General features: G+C 35.2%; 1 protein-coding gene across 1 annotated transcript in view; it reads right to left on the reverse strand.

Moving 5' to 3' along the window:
- Window positions 1-287: 287 nt before the first annotated feature.
- Window positions 288-20726, reverse strand: part of LOC129253671 (BCAS3 microtubule associated cell migration factor-like) — a 40220-nt gene continuing 19781 nt past the window's right edge. The window contains exons 9-19 of the mRNA XM_064107514.1: window positions 19900-20130; window positions 17261-17354; window positions 16160-16303; window positions 14540-14839; window positions 13416-13584; window positions 11989-12086; window positions 10952-11055; window positions 9206-9399; window positions 8617-8729; window positions 7516-7689; window positions 288-3333 (exon numbers count right to left, since the gene is read on the reverse strand). Of these exons, the coding sequence (XP_063963584.1) occupies window positions 3152-3333; window positions 7516-7689; window positions 8617-8729; window positions 9206-9399; window positions 10952-11055; window positions 11989-12086; window positions 13416-13584; window positions 14540-14839; window positions 16160-16303; window positions 17261-17354; window positions 19900-20130 (1803 nt within the window). The 3' untranslated portion in view covers window positions 288-3151. The remainder of the gene's footprint in view (window positions 3334-7515; window positions 7690-8616; window positions 8730-9205; window positions 9400-10951; window positions 11056-11988; window positions 12087-13415; window positions 13585-14539; window positions 14840-16159; window positions 16304-17260; window positions 17355-19899; window positions 20131-20726) is intronic.

The raw sequence follows: 20726 nt of genomic DNA on the forward strand, positions 1-20726 counted from the left end.
ATTCTGAATACATACATCATTGTCTTTAATAATGAAACAGTAAGAAATTTGCAACTGATTGCTGGCTTGCTACTTATAACAGTAGAAATATATAAATTGATTTGCTTTAGTCAAAATTAATCTTTCAATCACATACCTATGGTAAAGCAATTGAATCACCCCCCCCCCCACATTTTCCATGACCATTCTGCCAGACAAAATTATTGGCTACATCGATCACTGACTTTTTACTTTCAAGTCTTGCACATCTTTTGGAACGTTGCGGCCCAGTGGATTAGTCTCTGGACTTTGAAACAGGCTCGTGGATTAGGATCCCAGCTATAGCGTCATTTCCCTCGGCAAGAAATGATCCACAATGTCATGCACTCATCCCAAGTGAGGTAAATGGTTACCGTCAGGAAGTAATTCCTCAAATAGCTTTAAATTCTATGTTTTATGTCCGTTTTCATTACTTTATATTTTGTTTTATGTAGTTCTTTTCTGCTTGTTTAAGATGTTTAAAATACAGTTTGTGTTATCATTTATTGTGTTCTGGACCCCTAGTCAGAACAGAGTGATAATAATTATCACTCTGAGTGGGCAATCCAGGCATTCATATGTATCCATTTTGTATTTTATTTTGTAATTATACCTAACGTAACATTTGTTTGTAGTTTACATGTTTTTATGAATGGAAATAAATACAATACAATACAAAAAAAAGCTCTGAGCACCGGAATCGGTAGACTAGCTTAGCCAGGTTAATATAGAAGTGCCTTGAAAATCTAACATGTGCGCTATACAAATACCATATATTATTATTATTATTAAACCAAATTTAAAATGCCTGGGTATGCAATTTCTGACATTACACAATATTTTGTAGATGCATATTAGACCCAAATTTGCCCAAATTTGCCCCAAACATGGTTTTGTGTACAAAGCAAATGAAAATGAACTTTTCTCATCTTATTCAAAAAGATATTTTCACTCATTTTCATTTCATCATCATTTTAAATCAAATTAATTAATTTTAACTTAGTTATGCTTCAATGTATTGCAATCAATTTGGCAGGAAGAAAAACCCAAAACAAAAAAGTATTCATAAAACCTATAAAAAAAAATGGAATATTGATTTTCAAACCTAAGTTTATTCTATCATAATTGTTAGGAATGCTATATAACACATTTTTACCCATGTAAATAGCATTCTAGCTTCATTTAGTGGCTTAAAGCCCAAAAAAGCATGATTAATGCATAAATTAGCACAATTAATTCATATAAAATGTATTATCATTTTTTAAATTAACAATGGTCTTGTACACACCATCGTGTTCTACCATTGTGCAAAGTTTTGCAGTACTTGCAAGATCAGCGGCCGGAAGCTCAAGGGGGGTTAATTCAACAAATCAATTACAGTTGTACATGTAAAGATGTCTTGTGTTTCAGGAACTAATTTGGTTTCTATCTGCAATTTAATCTGAGAATTGATAAAGTGTTAATATAAGGTCTATGGAGAGAATCAAAGTTCAAGTACAGGCAATAGGAATATTCAAGGTGATTGATTGGTGATCAACTGGTAAATGCATCAGTGTAGAAAGAAAAAATTAGGTTACAATGCAAAAATAATATCCAGCGGAGAGTATAGATAAGTGTTACTGAAACACAGTTGGGCAAGTCACAAGATACTCTAATGATTTTCTTTTTTTTTTTACCCGACAGCTGCTAAAGGATGAATGCGAGTAAGCTATCAGGAGACAGATGTTATCTGGTAGGGCGTCAATGCTTTTCACCAAAATAGTCCCGAGTATTTTTATTCTTGCCATTCTGGGGGGGGGGGCATTATGATGCTATTTTTTGTGTAAATATTATTTATAGCATTCCTAACAATGGTAAATAAAAACAACTCTGATACCATAATCAATTTCTAAGTAAAAATAATCACTCATAAATTCTAGCTGAAGACATATTTTGTACAGACTTTGTACATAAAATCAGGGTTTTTGAGCAATTTTGGGTCTGACAAGCACTTTTATAATGTTGCATAAGATTGTATCCGCATATTTGGGTGTTGCAAATTTGGTCTCAAAAAGTTTTGTGAGACTTTTGTGAAAGTAAAATGACAGTGAGCGACACAGATTTTTTTGTGCAGCAGATTTATCATGAAAAATTTTGAAGAGTAGAGTATTAGGGTTAAATCGACCGGAACATTCAGACATTAACTTTGTATCAGAAGTTGCCAAATTGCAAGATCACTGCTCAACCAGCTGAGCAAACAAAGCTCTTCTAATTCAAATAGTTTACATGAAAAAAGCACAAGAACATAAACTGATACAAATAAAATACAGTTTTGCATGTAAACACAGGAAGATGATTTGTGGAATGACAAATTCACTATTAATGGAAAATGTTTTCCATTAATAGACTTCCAACTGTGCATTTTAGACTGATTATTGCCAAAGTCATTTATTGGATTCAGTGAGATCAACTCTCTTAAAAACTGATGTTGCAACCAGTGTACGTTGTCAGCATTTGTCTGAAAAATAATCATTAAAACTACAGTGATTTGATGGGTTGATGAAATGGTCTTTGCTCTTTTTTTTCATTATTTATTTACTATTTTATTCATTTTTACTGTATTTTTTTATTTATTTATGCTCCTGAAGTATGAGCAATCTATTCATGAGAAAAAAAAAACCTTAAAACTTTCCTACTAATGTCAAAAAGAGAAGTTAAAAACTGAACATGTAATGTATCAAAAGATCAACAACCATTTGCTATATTCATTGATGATAAGCAATGTTGCATGGCAAGGCTTTTCAAATACATGGTTATACACGAGGGGAAAACCACTAAGTACATGTAATTACAGATCATAGAATGGGTATCAAAATCCGGATGTGAAGTCATGTTCACAGTATTACAATCTGCCAAGAATTGCTATCAAGTTTTATCAGGCTAGGAGCAATCTAGCAGAAAGGGGTAAACTGCTACATGTAGCTGTGTAGTGATGCTTCTAAAGCAGTCTGTTTGTCATGACGACTCTCAAACAGGTGACTTGCAGATTATCAGATGCAGCATCTACATCAATTACTGTTTCATGTTTCATCACTGATGTTTTGTAGCTGTCCAAATCCAATGAGAGTGGAAGTCACACTCCAGCCAATCTACATCAATTGCACTCTGGAGAGCTGCTGTTTGCAGATGGGAACACCAGGATGTGATCCATAGTGTGCTGAGGCGAAAGGCGAGCCTCAAAGGAGTGCGGGATACTGTCGGCAGATCCCGCACTGGAGCTCAGAACACCATTGCTCTCGGTAACAAACTCAGGAGGATTTAGACGCTGATGGTGACCTGGCAAGAGAGATGCGAGATAAGCAGTGGAGATATTGGTGAGAGGGGTTGGAGGCTGGATTCAGAATGGAGCTGAAGTGCCTGTGGAACAAGTGGTGGGTGTAGTCACACAGAGGTCACATGATGGTCAAGGGGTTACAAAGATGTACGTGGGGGTGTTCATATGCATGCAATGTAATACAATATTGAGGAGTGAGATGCATGGGGGTGTGTTCACATGAGGGTTACATTACGTATATATCATGACAGGAATTGACGCGTTACATCATATTTCAGATCGTACAAGGGAGAAGACAGTTAAAGTGGTTGTAGTGATACAGAGGATGAATTTAGGGATGCAGTGTACAAAGTGTATTTAGGGAGGAAGGACATGCAAGGACAAAATTTGCACAATAGAAGAGGAATACAGAGTAGAAACAAAGTGAAGAATTATGATCATAAGGGAATTCCCCAAAGTAAAGTATAGAGAAATGGGTGTCACTTGAATTATGGTATGAAAGGAGGAGGAAGCATTAGGGTTAAAATTGGATTGACATAAAGAGGATGAAGTAATACATGAATGCTTCAATAAATGATTGATGGATGGATGATTGGATGGATGAATGAATGACAGTATAAAGGAAAGGAAGGAAGGAAGGAAGGAAGGGATGAATGAATAAACAAATGAACAAATGTATGTATGAATGAATGAAAGAATGAATGAACACATTAATGAATGAGTTAGTAAATGAATGATCGAATGAAAACAAGATTAGTGTGTATACATAGATAGCAATTACACAAACAGAATTGGCCAGTCAGGAAACAGGCACGCACATTGTCAAAAAAAATTTGAAGCCAGACACAAATTCACATGGCAGAATCACATTTGAACAAAAATTATCATGCTAACAGTATGTGCAGGAAATTAGAGAAAAGAAATATCATAAGGAATTAACAACAGAACATGAAAAGTGAAACAAAATTAAACAAAGCCACATTGGAAAGTTCAATTATCACAAGAAAAGAAAAGGAGAGAAAGGAGAAAAAAGAAAGGACAAAAAATTAGTATGGTATTACAATCACGATACGAGTCATTTTATAAGATTTTTGAAATGTGATAGGAAGAAGGTTAAAACAAACAATTTTATCTTTTGATTTCAAGTACATGTATGTAAGTTCAACTTGGATATTGCAGGATTTTTTATTTGTATTAATTCATCTCCTAAAGCAGTAACATGAAATCCACTGTGGTTGATTTCACATCAAATTTGAGGTTTACTTATTGCTAGTTTAAACCAGCTTTTCGTTTGTTTTTAGGTTGTTCTTCTAGTATAATGAGTGGTCTTTCACTCTCCTAAAGGGGTCCTTTCTCTTACAGACAAGAAGACAAGACAGCCTCACATCCCCATTACGACTCATTATACTTCCTATATTATTCATGAATGATGGTCCTCAAATAAGGGGAGTAAAAAGTACAGAGGAAACCAAATGGGGTTTTAAATTAAAGAAACTTTCCCAATAGTCCCTTTCCAATGAGCTTATCAATCTATATAAAACAGGAGATGAGGGTGAATAGACATCAACAGTGGAATACATGTAAGTTAGGCTGGACAACTGTTAGATATGGGTTAGCATATGTGTATAATACAAGCAAACTTTACATAGAATGGTATATAAGTTACATTCATTAATTGTATGTATACCTTTAGAAGGGGAAATTGAATAGACAAATGTACATGTAAAACTTTCTATACTGGAGAATGAATGAATAGTAGTAATAATTTCCAAGGTGGAACCACAATCAAATCCTCAATCTCACAATGTATCTTTCTTTTTTTTTTCTTCTTCTTTTTTTAAAGAGAATCATTCTATTCTAAAAAATCAAACTATTTTGAAAGGAGTTGTTGAAAGTCATACTTTATAATTTCTATTTGCAGATAATTCCAGATTATTGAAATTTAAACAAGACTTTGTGGATACCACAATAAAATACCAATGTTTTCAATGCATGAGCTATCATAAAAGTTTAGCAGCAATGGCATTTTTTCAATTCACTTCCTGCAATATGAAAAACTCTTCTGTACAAAAGTACTTTAGATTGCATGTGAAATCATGCCAACATGATATACAAAGTTGGTATAGATAAAAATGTGATACATAGCACATCCATAATATCATAGCTCACACATCCACTTCCTTGATAACCACACATCTATGGGGCATTTTCACGGTAACTGACATTACACGGCACAATGTTTTCACACCTTTCATTGTGTGTATCTCTAAAACAACAAATGATGGGAGTTTGCTTTTGATAGAGTTAATAAAGTGAACCTTGCTGTATACTCTGATACTAAGTTTTCCTATGTAACCACATTTTTTTACGCCTCAGCAAGCAAAAATGTGTCGGTAACTGACATTACGCAAAAGGACATGCAATTTCAGGGTGTTCATTAAAATTGAAATATCTTATGTCCCTGAGTAGATAGAGTAATAATTTGAATATGTAAATATACCTCCGTTACTAGGTTAAGATGTGTCAAAATATTAAACAATTCGTTTTTGTCTTTTGGGGACTATGATAATTTTTCCACAACCATGCTGGTAACTGACATTACATCTCGGTAACTGACATTACATTTTCCACTTGGTAACTGACATTACATATATTTAATGGTACCCTATGGCTTCATTGTTGATTGGTAATCTTTAATTTTGGTGTAGAAGGGAGGGGTGTTACCTAGAGAGGAAATCTACCAAGTTTCATATAATATATCCTCTTTTCCAGGAAATGAGAAAAAAAAGTTCATGTTTTCGGTAACTGACATTACATACCATATCACATACTTCATCAATGTTTTTTTATCAGATGAATGAATTACTGGTGTTTCTTTCTGAGGGATTTTAAAAAGTGTTATAATAGCAAGCTAAATCACAGGCGAAAACATCATGATCAAACCTGTTCTTTAAAAATCTGTCAAAACAAAATATGTATCAATATACTATTTTCAACACTAATTTGTATCCATACTTTGGCAGCCATTTTGAAATAAAAAATGGCTGCCAGAGTCGGAAAAAAATTTTGTCTCAGAAACTTCAGGTCTTGTTTTATTAAAAAACATAAAGCATTTGACATGAATATCAACTTGATTTTTTTGCCTCTGTGTCCATCTGTGGTGAAAATGCCCTATGGGGGAAATTCACACCATAAAGACCTAAAGACCAGTAAACAGATGAGCTATTCAAATCAATCAACCACACATCAACATGCACTACAATTGAAAATTAGGGAGTTTTTTATAAACACACAGAGGTAAACAGACTTCTTCACATACAACTGTATTCTGATGAATTTACATCTGGTGGGTGTTTCATAAAGCTATTAATAATTTACCAATGACATAGTAAATGACAGGTGATCCCTTCTTCAAAGCCAAGTCAACACCAACGAAAATGTGTGGGTATTTCATGTACTTCAAAAAAGGGTCACCAGTCGTCGTTGTGCATAAGGACATTTGTAACCCACGAAAAAGCATTATATAATAGCCTCTTGGTTTGTAAAGACAACAGTGTCAGTATTAGTCATCCATTTAATATAGTTGCACCATACTGCATAACAACCAGTACAGTGCCATCCAATGTGTGCAGCTCAGGGGTGGATCCAAGCAAAGGGTGGGGGTGGTGGGGGGAAGGGTCTTGCACAACATCCCCTCCCCCCTCCTTTGACCCTACATCAATGATAGTGACTTGTGATTTTTTTTTTTGGGGGGGAGCTTAGTTGAATTTATTTTTACACAACTTGCCAACCACTGCTCCCACACCCAGGGGGCAACTTCCATGCTCAACTTGCATGCAAGACAACAGGCAATAAAATTATAAAATAAACAGGGGGCCGTTTCATACAGCTGTCCGTTAGTTAAGAACGACTGGTGATCTTTTATTGTGGTAAAAGATATTCACCATTAAATGTTCACTGTTGATTATTTTGTGCATAAGAAAGGTTCACCAGTCATTATTAATTTACGAACAGCTTTATGAAACACCCACCTCGTGTATGAAAGCAGTCTTCTTTTCATTAAAAAAAAAATCATTGAGTATCATTGAGTTAAACAACTGCCAAGTTTGGCTAAACTCTGTCCTCTACTTGTGTAATGTTTTCCAAAGCTCTCTCATGTTAACTTGAGAGAAAGTATTACTCACCTTTTAGTTTGCTGGATGGACCTGTTTCCGAGCTTGGTGATTCCACCATAGCCTCTGCTATAGTCTGTTTAAGGTGTTCCTCAAGCATCTCTGTGCTTCTTTGCTGATTAGGGTAGCTCTCTGGCCAGCTACCACAACTAACTTCTAGTAGGTTTGATGCATGGTCAAATGTACCTAAACAAAAATCAATGGGTAAATTACTATCATAAAATGGATGTAGGGATCCTTATCAAATAACTGGCTGAGAGCCAATCATGTGACATGCATCATTTCTTCTGTTACATGCACTGTATTTTTGACCAATCAAGGCAAGTGTTCATTAGGAAAGTATAATTTCACTTGCATGCTTCTCATCCCTGGATGTGCAGGGATGTCATACATGGTGCGCAGCAAGCCACCTCACTCTTCATCCATGACATATTTTGGGAACGTTCAAAGTGTGGTCATGTGACCTGAAACTAATGCAAGATGAGTTGGTACTTGGTATGATGTTCCTCCGAAATACTCCAAGAAGAGTTTTAACTGGAGGTATGCCGGAGAGTGTGGTCTAGTTTTTGTAAATTATTGGGTCTTTAGTAAGGGCATTTTTAAAAGTTGTCGTTGATGGCTGGTCTACAGTTTCTAGTAGAAGGCCAGGAGGAGGATAATCAGTGATTCTTGATTAACCTAATGTCCAATTTTCATGAACTAGATCCATAAACTCTAAGTTTTGACATTTACAAAAATACCCCCAACATGGTCAAAGTTCATTGACCCCAAATGACCTTTGACCTTGGTCAAGTGGCCTGAAACTCATGCAAGATAATCAGTGATACGTGATAAACCTTATGTCCAAGTTTCATGAATGAGGTACAATATACTTTCTATTAAAGTTATGAAATTTCCAAAACTTGACATTGGTTAAGATTTCAATGTTGACAACACCACCACTGCTGTCGGAAAAGTAGTGCATCAAGTCTCGCTCTTCAATGCAAGTGAGACAAAAGCAAAAACAAAAAAAATATCATTGATTTGGTTTTTTTCTCTCTCTCTCTTTTACACGATCAACTTGTTTTTTCAAGGATTCCTTCTCCTATGATGATTTGAAAATTGTGATCTTACCTGATCCATACTCTATACTAGCCCCAGCAGATCCCTCACAACTAGACAACCTTTGAACTCTTCCATCCCTAGCTTGAGGGGTAGGTAGTGGATCCGACCGGAGGGGCTGAATCCTTTAAAGGGTATTAATAAACCAAATACAGAGAGTTGCTTGAAATTGGATAACATGGATCGTGTGTCAACTACACCCATTGCTTGTGACTAACATCAGACCGCCCTCATTTTTATCTTATGCAATATATTTTTCTTATTCAATATTCTTATGCAATATAGTCACAGCCCTTACCCCAATCACCAAAAGCAAGCATATATAATCTAATGTATAAATTTGTTTATTTCCAACATATGGGGTAGAATATACTATGAAAATAAGGGAAGGAAATACATCAACAATGCAAGATATCTATTATTGCTTTTTACAAGACAAAATGAGAAAGTGCATTAAAAAAAACTTTGCACATCCCATGAGAGGCAGAATGATCAAGATGTGCTAAAAATGTTAGTACTTGTCATAAATATTTCATAAACAATAACCACTAATCAATTCAATTGAATATCATGAAAATCAATAATCAAGCAGCAAACTCACCTTAGTGATCTAAGATCCATGTCATCTACAGTCATATCCATGGCAGACCGGTTGGTTTCTAAGCCTTCAGTCAAAAGGGCAGACGAACTTGATGATAAGATTGTTGTACTGCTTGGTTGAGGGACTGTTTTGAAAACAAACTGTGGTCCCATCCATAGATGACGGTGTGGGCCTGCATGTGTTACCATCTCAACCTAGGAATCATTTCATGAAACAAACAGTGATTTTCAATGGCAACTTCTATAACCTACTAAAATCCTTGCATGTGATTGGCTCAAAATAAATAAGGCAGTGAAAACAAGCCCCTGATGTACATAACCATCCATTTACCAGCAGACATCATGTAAGAATGATAAAATACTTCATCTTGTCAGAGAAAATGGCACTTATATGCTGAAGGTATATATTGAAGAAATATTGGTCCATGGTAGTATATGTGTGATTGGGCATCATCTTAAAAAGACAAAGTACTACAAAATTAAAAAAGATGTTGTATTCTGCACTGCAGTTCTGACAGGTGAAAATAATATGATATTCTTGTTACAAGGGTGTTTGTAATTTTGATGAGACTAGCTGAAAGTTTTATCGAGAATTTCAGATGACCTCTCACAGATTTTAAGAATTAACTCAATGACACACAGCTAATACTACTTCTTACCTTGATCCTAATTGTAATCCTCTTCCTAATCTTAACCCTAATCCCAAATTGTTTACCCTAACCTATCAGTTTCTATGAAAGCTATGAAAGCAAGTCACAATATGAGTGACCACAGAAAATGGAAAACTTAAATTCTCTTCACATTTTCAAAGTGACAAACTAATTATGTCTTTTGCTGCCATATTTTTTATTTGAGTCATTTCTGTCATAGATGTAAAATTTTACATTATAATTAAACATTTCTCAACTTCTGCATATAATGAATTTTCTTTTAGTCTCATGAAAACAAAAAAGAATATCTTAATTCTTAAGAAAAATAAATAAAAAAGGTCTGTTCCTGGAAATGCATTTTTTTCCTTCATATTTATATGTAAACAATAGTTGAAAAAACATACAAAAACCACCATTATTTGTGATTTATGTAGGCTTATTGATAATGATCCTTTCTCTGAAAACATAATTAATGATGGCCTTCATCTGATTATCAAGAATTCTGAGTTGCTTGATTTCATTCAGCGAAGTTAGTTACAATGTGAACACATCGAAACTGGTAAGTGAAAATTCTGAGGTTTAAAGCCATTCTGAGGCTATAAGTCATTAACATAATTAATGATTGCCCTTCATCTGATCATCAAGACTTTTGAGTTGCTTGATTTCATTCAGCAAATTAAGTTACAATGTGAACACACCGCAACCGGTAAGTGTAAATTTCTGAGGTTTAAAGCCTGCACATAATCAAGTAACCACACCAAGAGTGAAGCTAGCTGGAGACAGGAAGCAGCTGAACACAGCCTATCAAAGAACTGGCTAACTTTAGCGTAATCGCTCTAGAGCCAAGCTGCTCTTGATTTTGGTCAGATCATTGGGATGGCTCTTCATGAATTTGATTTACATAGATCTTCTGTCCTAACTTTAATATATACTAGGTATTTCTTTCAGAAGTATAGTGGGAAGTATTCATCCTCAGAAGGTCCGGCAATATCACTTTCTCCGTCAGGGCTTGGAGAGAACAGTAATTGCCACACTAACCTCAGATATTATAATTCCACTATACTTTCTCACACATAACATACATATGCAGGCCTTACTTGTGATAACCAAGGTTCATCAAAGTCACTATCCTGACAGCTACTATGAGCTGATGTAAGGCTCTCACAGGATTCATTCCTAGGTAGTGACTGGTACAGAGATCCTAAGAGAGAAACAAACAGAATCAAAGGTTACAAGAATGAGATACTTTCATGATGTACTTCCACAAAAGCTTATAAAAGAGTTCTGCATTGCACCCCATCAAATAAAATAAATACATTTACATATTCTATAAAATAAAGGTGTCGTGAATTTTCCATTTTTAACATACAATTCTCATGAAATACTATATTATGAATATTATGCTCTTTAAAGATGTAAGCATGTTGTTTTGAATGTGGTGAAATTAAATCGGAGGGTAATAACAGAGATGTGTCAACTAATGTTAATCAGCAATCTGGCACTATAGGCATGAATGTTCAAATCTAAGAATAGATGGAGTTTGATTGAGGCATTCTTGCATGGGAAACACTTGACATTGAAGATAATCTGGATGAAGTTCTGTTGAAAGGCAACAATGTAAATGATCAAGGTAATTTTGGCCTTGGATCCTAAATTCAGACTTCACTCGGACATAAGAAATTCCACTGGTTAGATCTTTCCAAAAGCATTCCAAATTAAAGTTTTTTAATGTATCTACAATCTCTCTATCATTAAATAGCTGAGGAACTTAATAATACTATCAAAACATACATGCCATCCCATAATCTCTGTTTGATTACTGACACTAGCAGTCTTACCATTCATGTTTAAATTCTTATCAGCCCGAAACAAAAAAAATTTTACTGTAGCAGCTTCCAGACTTGGAATTCTATCCTTCTTTGAATAAGAGTGGCTATCAGTATTCTACCCAATTCATGTTTCAGACAAATATTCATTAATTAGCAGCAATGATGAGACAGATCACACAAATGGTAGCACTTCTTGAATCGCATTGAAATATTGAACTTTGCAGATTTTATGACATTTTATGTTGTCACAACTACAAATGTATGTATACACACCTGTAAAACAGAATTTGTCAATGTTTAATTACCTTGTGTGGCTATGATTGACCTGTCTACATCATCACTGAATAGATGTACTAAACTATTGCCTGGTATTCTTAGGTTGCACTCGGGTGAGTTGATACCCCTGTATAAAGAAGAAAAGAAAGCAAACTATATGGCCAAACATCATACTGGTTTTTAAATGCAGAGTACAAATTTCAGCAGTTTTTTTTCTCCAGGGAATGAAACATAAAACTCAAATTCTTGACAAATAAAATTGAATACTTCAACAATATTACAAAATGTGTACACTAAACTATCTTAACAAGAGTACCGGTATGGAACAGTATGGCACATGAATAATCATTCAAAAATAATAACTATACTAATTCATGAATTTCCACCTTCTTAGGGAATACGCTAAGGCAGTAAGAGACTTTCAGTCTTGAAATAGCAAATCTAATCTTGCAATTTTAGCACACTGTGTTGTATTCATTTGAAGGGCATCATGCGTGGCTGGGTCAGAATGGTCATATTTTGAAATTTCCAGAATTTTCTGAAAGAGTATACTATTCTCTATTTATATGTACTTGGAAAATGAAAGAATAAACAAATTAAAATAGCAGTTATAACTTGAAAGGGAGACCATGGTTCGCTGCTGCTTATATCTATATGTCATAAGTAATATATAGAGGAGCAGCTAGTGAGTATGTTGTCTTTTTCATTATAACAATGTAAAGATGAAACCTGGCAGTCTTGCATACCTTATGAAATTCATATAGAATGGGCTGAGAATTTCAGGATATGATCTTTGTCAGTAGATTTCTAATATCCAATTACTAACTATGTAAAATAAGCGCTAAAACAGCTATTTTAAATTCAAGAAACATTACTGAGACAGGCTGCTAGATTGGCTCAGTTGGTAGAGCGTCCATCTCACAACCGGGAGGTCGGGGGTTCAAACCCCGGCCGCGTCAGACCAAAAGACGCTAAAAGATGGGAGTTGCTGCTACCCTGTTTGGCGTTTAACGATTAAAGGGATAGAGCCTCGTTGATCTGGCGCTCCACAGTGGCTGCCGGGCCCACGATCAATTGGGCAAAGCAAATTTTCAGAGTATTTCATTTCATGTCTATTTCGAACAATAAAATATGAATTTTCATTTTTTTAATCATCATCAAAATAAAAATCTAAACAGCCAGACAATGCCAGAAAAAATGCCATATATACATTCTAATGGGTAAAAAATGCATTCAATGACTATTACACTTTTATAATATTGTAATGTTTGATACTCAAGTATAGTTCACCTTAACCAAGGCTTTAGACTGGATATAACCTTGGTTAAGATTTCAATGTTGACATGCTACCACCATCACCAGTGTCAGAAAAGCAAATCCAATAGTCTCACTTCTGCTATGCAGGCAAGACCATCATGAATATGCCAATTAAATATGAGAGAAGGAAGGGATTTACCTTTGTAATCTCCATTGAGACACCATACTAGCTACAAGTTCTAAAGGTGAATCATCGCCTTTCTTGATGCTAGCTGGGAGTGTAGCCTTTGGCTCTAAGGTGTATTCCACCAAGAACCCATGGCAGGACATAATGAAGAGGGATGGGATAGGAGACACTCTGGTAGAATCTGAGAGAGAGAGAGAGATGGAATACAAGCAGAGATAAAGATAGGAATGGGTGGTGACATATAGAGATAGGACAGAGATAGTACACAGGGAGAAGAGGAGAGGGGACAGAAAAGACAATGAAAGACAGGATAATAAAATGAAAAACAGATGGAAACAAAGAGACACGGGCGAGGAGAAAGAGACAAGAAATGAAATAGAGACATGAAGAGGGAGAGAGAAAGAAAGAGAGAGAGAAGGGGGAGGGGTAGAAAAGCAGACAGAGAAAAAAATATATCAGTACAAATCCTGTCAACAGTTTCTACACATAAATATATGGATTCTCATAACTATGCAAAACCAATATTGACCATAGGTTATTTGCATGAACATGGTGAGGCATATATAAAAAAATAGATTATCAAAAAATAAATAAATGAAAAATAAATCAATAAATGAATGAATGAATAAATAGATACATGATCTATGCATATGTACTATACAATATTGTGTAAATCCTTCAATTATGGTGTCAAGATATTCATTTCCAAGAAAATGGCAAATTAGAGATTTAAACAAGTGGAATTTTCTGGTAGTCTCACCTGCATTATGCAATTCAATATAGCAGCAGTACCATTTTAGGAAACAACTGAAAGAAATTATTTTTCAAAAAGAGAAAAAAATCCATTTGACAATAAGATCCTACATTTGTTGACTTCAAATGACCTTTGACCTTGACAAAGAACCATTATTCATTATATGTCATTTGCGATAGCCAGTAACTGACTCATAAAAGTTTCATAAAATTTGATCAACACAACATTTTTTTTAAAGAATGAACAAAATATCAATTCTTATCCAAATTAAATGATCTGAAATGACCTTTGACCTTGATCCAGTAACCTGAAAGAGTATAATTATATAAATAGAGGAATGAAAATTTAAATGAATAGATAGCATCCAATCTAAATAATTTACCTTTTTCTCTAGACACCTGATTGGCTCCTTGCACATGCCCTCTAGATATAGCAAAACAGGTAGCAAGCCCAGAGTATTCACTGGCCCCAGAGCTCTGGGTAGGTGCCTTACCTCTCACTGGCTTGGTGGTGCTTGCTGCCATGCTAGTGGCTACTACACTTAGTGTGGTAGAGAGTTTGATTTGTTCTAAGGGTAAGATGGTGATGGTTTGGGGGTATGGGGGTAGACGAGGGTTACCGATGGCTACATTCAGTGTGCTGTTGTGAGGAATGGAGGCAATAGAATCCGGTGTATGGAAACCTGTGGACATAGAAAACATCAAGTTTTATGAGGTGTTATTTTCTTCTTCAAAATAGGAGATTTTTAGATTAGGTCTATAAAACAAACAATCAATAGGGAAATAAATAACTAGAGGAAATCCTTTGTCAGTCTTGGATGCATAATGTGATTCTATATGCATATATCAGCAGTGCTGACTTGAAGAAGACAAATTTTTTCAAAAAGAGGGGGAAAAAAAACAGGTTTTTTTTTTTTTACCTCAAATTGACTTAGAAACTTGATATTCATGTCACTATTTCACATAATAATAATAATCCACTTTCATATAGCGCTTAATACATCAGAACGACATGTCTAAGCACTTTACAGATATATTATTACCCCGGTCATCGGATTCAATCAGTCATTCCCACACACAATGTGTGCACATCCTTCACTCCCTGAGGAGTATTCCAGTCAGTCGCCGGTGAGGCGCACACAGTACTGGACAAGCTACAATGACTTTCACATCCTACCGGGTATTCATTTAGCATGCACCTGGGTCTCGAGTGGCATAGTGTGGGTTAACGACTTGCCAAAGGACGCCAGACCGTGGTGGGATTCGAACACACGACCCTCTGTTTACAAGGCAAGAGTCAGAACCACTACACCATGGCTCCTCCACATCATTTGTGATATCTGACAACCATCCCATACATGTTTCCATTTTCCATATTTTTTATTTAGTTGAAAACTATCAAGAAAATAAAGAATGTTCACCTCTCTCGTGACTCGGAAAGATGATTTATAATGTTACACTAGGCAAACACCATGATAGTCTACAAGTGGGACTACAATATGTAGTTCCACAAGCAGACTTTTATAGTGTTGACCAAGTGCATCAACAGAAAGTGATCAAACAAGCAACGATCATTTTCAGTAATACATTTTCAACACTATGAAAGTCTACATGTGGGACTACACTTTGTAGTTGCGTGTAGACTTTCATGGTGTTGACCAAGTGTAAAACAATCTTTCAGAGAAAGAGGTAAACATTCTTTATTTTCTTGATACTTTCCAACAAATTCAAAACCAGATCAAGTAAATATAGAAAATAGATGGCTATTTCATGGATATAAAGATGTAATATGTGCAATTTCAACAATTTTTTTAGCTTCTTTTTTTTTTACCCCTGCCAATTAACCCTAAATGCCTGTTAATTAATAGCGTTTAAACGATTTTCAAAATGAACATGACTCAGGCCTGATAGACAATACAATTCTACCATAAATTTGCCATCAAGCAATCACATAGTAGCATTTCAGAAGCAAATAATAACAGCTACATGAAACATGTACTCACCTGATGATGTAGGACTCTCTGATAGACCGTGTACAGGACTCCATCTACCAGTCTCCTCTAGCTCCTCAAGACCAGCGCTCTTGTGAAACCGACTCTCTTTATTGACTATTTTCTGAGATGTGTGTGTTCTTGCACATACATGTCCTAGGTAGGAAAGGAGAGAACAGGATCTCTATTTATAACTGTCCAGTGAAAAAATAATACATGGGGCTGAGAGTAATGGAGCCCTTTAAATATCCAAAACAGCCAAGTAGGCTGCACACTAGTCTCCCTAAATTACTTTTTACTTCAATATAAAAGTTACTGAAATATCATTTTCCTCCCTGTAATAGTCAATTACAGTGATGAAAACTGTTCATCTTTTTTAATACAGGATTGAGAATAGAATTCAAATAATGATGAGTGCATTAAAAGTTTGATTATTATCGATCAAATTTTTTTTTTACCAGGAAATTATTTGTTGCTTGTTCATGGTTGATCTCAAAATCGTATCGCATATGCGGTAAACATGACATATATGTGGTTATCCAGAGGTCTAAATAATTGCAGTCGACGCTTAGAAAACCAAGAATAGACTTCTAATTAAATCACTACAAAAAAATATCCACAGGGGCGTTATAAGCCAAGTCCAAAACACTTCAAACTTGAAAATCTCTTATGTGATAGAAGCTGAAATCTTATCCTATTTTTTGTCACTGCTTAGTAATAAAACTATATTGGAACTTTGGGTAGATTTTCTTTGCTATTAAAAAAAATAAACTTGTCTAAACTGAATGCCTTTTTTCAATATAGGTGACCCCTAAACAGAATAGTCTGAAATCTCATATAAGATCAGCACATTCTATAATTAAGTTCTCTCACATTCTTCATTGCATTCAGTGAAATTCATTTACATCAGCCCTCAATGTGCAGGACCTTCCTGAACCACATGAAAAGAAGCGCCCATAGTCTCATTCTGCTATGCAGGCAAGACAAAAAATTAAGAAACATGGAGGTTGGGCTTTAAAAAAGGTTGATTAATTCATGGAATTGCCCGTTTTGCCTATAATGTGGCATCCTGATCATATGAAACTGCTATCTACTCCCTTTCATAATTCTTACCTCCATAAGGAGTGATAGGGAATACATGAGTAGTCTCCCTCATAGTACTTACAGCCACCCAGCGGCTGTCATTAGTGAAGGATACATGCTGTACCTGAAACAAATAAACAAAACAAATATCTTGATCAAGACTAAGTTAGAAAAATATAAATATCTATAAAGGTTCTTAAGTGGCATATTTTCAGGGGAACAAGATAAATCATATGATTTTACTTATTCAATAAGGGAAAATACATATGCTGTTTCAGTGAGACATAGCATTGTGCCATCAAATATTTGATATTGATGATATTAATTTTAATCAAATAAATTGGTACCCTACATGATTATTCAACCTTTCTCATCAAATAATTGAAAAAAAAATATATGATTTATTTTATGTTACAGTATTAAATATGATATTGGTCATTTTTTTCCAATACCACACCATGTAAAATTAACTGAATACTTGTAGCTCTAGAAACTAGTTTGTATCATATTCTAACACTTGAATATTTTTCATAACATGCATATCTTTACAGCATTGTCTCATTTTTGTTGTGCTTATAATAATCCCAAACACATGGGCATCATCTTAGAATAAGTAAACATGATTCAAATCAATTTTAATTATGGAAAGCAAATAATGGCATGATTTGTCATGTACCCAAGCATTGATCTTTCTTGTGATGGTTAAACCTCATGCATCCATTACTGATAAGACATTAATAAATATTCCCTTTTTGTTTTCATTCAACTCCTGGATGAAAAAAATATGGCAGTACTGAGTTTCTGAACAGTAAATCTAAACTCTTCATTATGTGCTAACTTTGCATCAGTGTTTTAGATAAAGCACATCACCAAGACTTGATCTATACTCTTAATTGGGTGCTTACCTAGCATCAGTGTTTTAGATGAAGCACATCACCAAGGCTTGACCTACACTCTTCATCAGGTGCTTACCTTGCATCAGTGTTTTAGATAAAGCACATCACCAAGGCTTGACCTACACTCTTAATTGGGTGCTTACCTAGCATCAGTGTTTTAGATGAAGCACATCACCAAGGCTTGACCTACGCTCTTCATCAGGTGCTTACCTAGCATCAGTGTTTTAGATGAAGCACATCACCAAGGCTTGACCTACGCTCTTCATCAGAGTTTTAGATGAAGCACATCACCAAGGCCTGATCTACACTCTTCATCAGGTGCTTACATAGCTAGTTTTTATATAGCGCTTTTCCCATAATGGCTCAAAGCGCTTTACATCATATTATTACCCCAGTCATTGGATTCATTTCAATCAGTCAGTCCGCAAGCCCCTGTGTTAATGAGCAAATGAGCAAGATTTATCCAAGTCCTCTCGTGGCTGAATTCATGTCCCTGCAAAATCTCGTGAATTGTGAGACTTTCTTTCTCAAAGAATTTAACCACTTTCTCCTTGAGTAATATTGATTATTTTTGTACCATGGGCAAGAGTAAATGTTACTCTTTTATATTGGTCATTTCTTTTGAATGAAATATTTTGATAAATAAGTGAATTTTTTACCTGAAAAGATGCATCAAACAGAATTTTCTTCCTCTGTTTTCACTTGCAAATTGTGCAACATTTTGTGTTTTAGGCACCAACATTATTTATATCATCAGAAAGCTCAAACTCTATACTTTCTTACAATGTCACTCTTGATATGTGGCATCTTTTAGATGGGTCAGCAGCCAGCTTTATCCATCAAGATGCAAGACGAGATTTCTGAAATTTCTGAGTAACATCAAATCCAGAGTTCTGATTGGCTGAATACTGTTTTCAAAACAAACAGGCGCGGGTAATTTGAAGAGATTACCACATGGTGAGTGTGACCTTGCAGAGGCCCAGTGTGGGAAACATTGGAATTTGCGTGGGTGTGTGGTCTATGACCAATCAGAGCGCAGTATTCTTGTTTTTGAGCTGCAAAATGTACTTGGCCTATAAAAAGCTGGCTGCTGACCCATCTAAAATACATCTTCTTATAAAAATTATATCATATTAAAGCTTAGATCTTCAGCTTTATCATGATCTAAAAATCATTTGTGCCCAAACAGAAATTAAGTGTGAAAACAACAACTTTTGTTGCATGAAAAAAAATATTTTGTTTCATGTTTTAGATCAAAAGTTTTTCCTATATTACAACATTCTTTTAAAAATCCAAACACATGACCTGAAAGAATGATTCTTCTTCTTTACAAAGATACCAAAAACATGAAATTTGGTCAATATTTAGAGCTGCAATGGCCAAAATAAAAGAGGTGTTTTGGTTCGCACCAAGCTCATTAACTATGCAAAAACCCTCTAGTCATGAATATCACTTGGATAAAAGAAGCTACTTTTTCAGGGCTTGCGGACTGACTGCAATCCTGCACAAAAAGTGCACAATTTCCACTCCCTGGGGAGCTTTCCTTGCATTCATTGCAGCCACATAATGGGGCTGACAAATTCAAACATACAACTTTTGCATCCTACCGGGTACTGGGTATACTTTCCATGAGGTGCTTACCTTGCATCAGTGTTTTAGATGAAGCACATTACCAAGGCTTGATCTACACTCATCATGTGCTTAAATTTGCATCAGTGTTATAGATAATGCACATTAGCTTGGACTGATCTACACTTTCCATGAGGTGCTTACCTTTGCAGCGGTGTCTCCTCTGTATAAGATATATAGATGATGCACAGCCCCTAGGCCTGATCTACAGGGATGGCTTGTAATGCGGAATATGTGAAAGACATGACCCTGGGCACCAGCAGTGAACAGTAGCCTACCGCTGTGGTCAAAGGTCATTGCTGTGACAGGTTCATTGATATGTGCCTGGAAATGAGCTACAACTCCATCCCCTGGGCTGTCATCTGTAACATTAAACTGTTAAGGAAAGGGTATCAAACTATCAATAACTTAAAAGATCATTATCATGTGACACAGCTTTGATACATTAAAATTTAATATACTTTTAAATCTCGAATTGGCAACGCTGGTTAATTTTCTATTCATTTTCATACTTTAAATGATCGAATATGGATAAACATCAGACCGAATATGACAAAATTCCCACAAAATGTAAATTTGGAATATCAAAATGTGATTTTCATATTTTCATTGCATTGCAAATTTAGAGTAATAATTAAGCCTAGCAGAAGTTAATTGGCTTTTGTTCAGGAGCAACACTACTTGCTATTGATATTTTCATAATATTTTCCCTTCCTATTCATATTCCATGTGTAACATGCAAGATAAAGAGACATGGCATACAAAGTGTATCGCTATGGGCTGGATGATTTTCTACATTCTACAACTGTATTCTCTATTACACATATTCTTTCTTTGTGGCTGAAGAATTTCAGTTTGCTTGACCAAATAAATCTTATTATCTTTTAGATTTGATATAGGGATAAGGCAAGAAGTCCAAAGAACGGATTGCATACCCGAATAAGAAATATAAGTATAGATAATTATATAAA

This window comes from Lytechinus pictus, chromosome 2, assembly GCF_037042905.1.
Source record: "Lytechinus pictus isolate F3 Inbred chromosome 2, Lp3.0, whole genome shotgun sequence".
In the NCBI taxonomy this organism is placed as follows: Eukaryota; Metazoa; Echinodermata; class Echinoidea; order Temnopleuroida; family Toxopneustidae; genus Lytechinus; species Lytechinus pictus.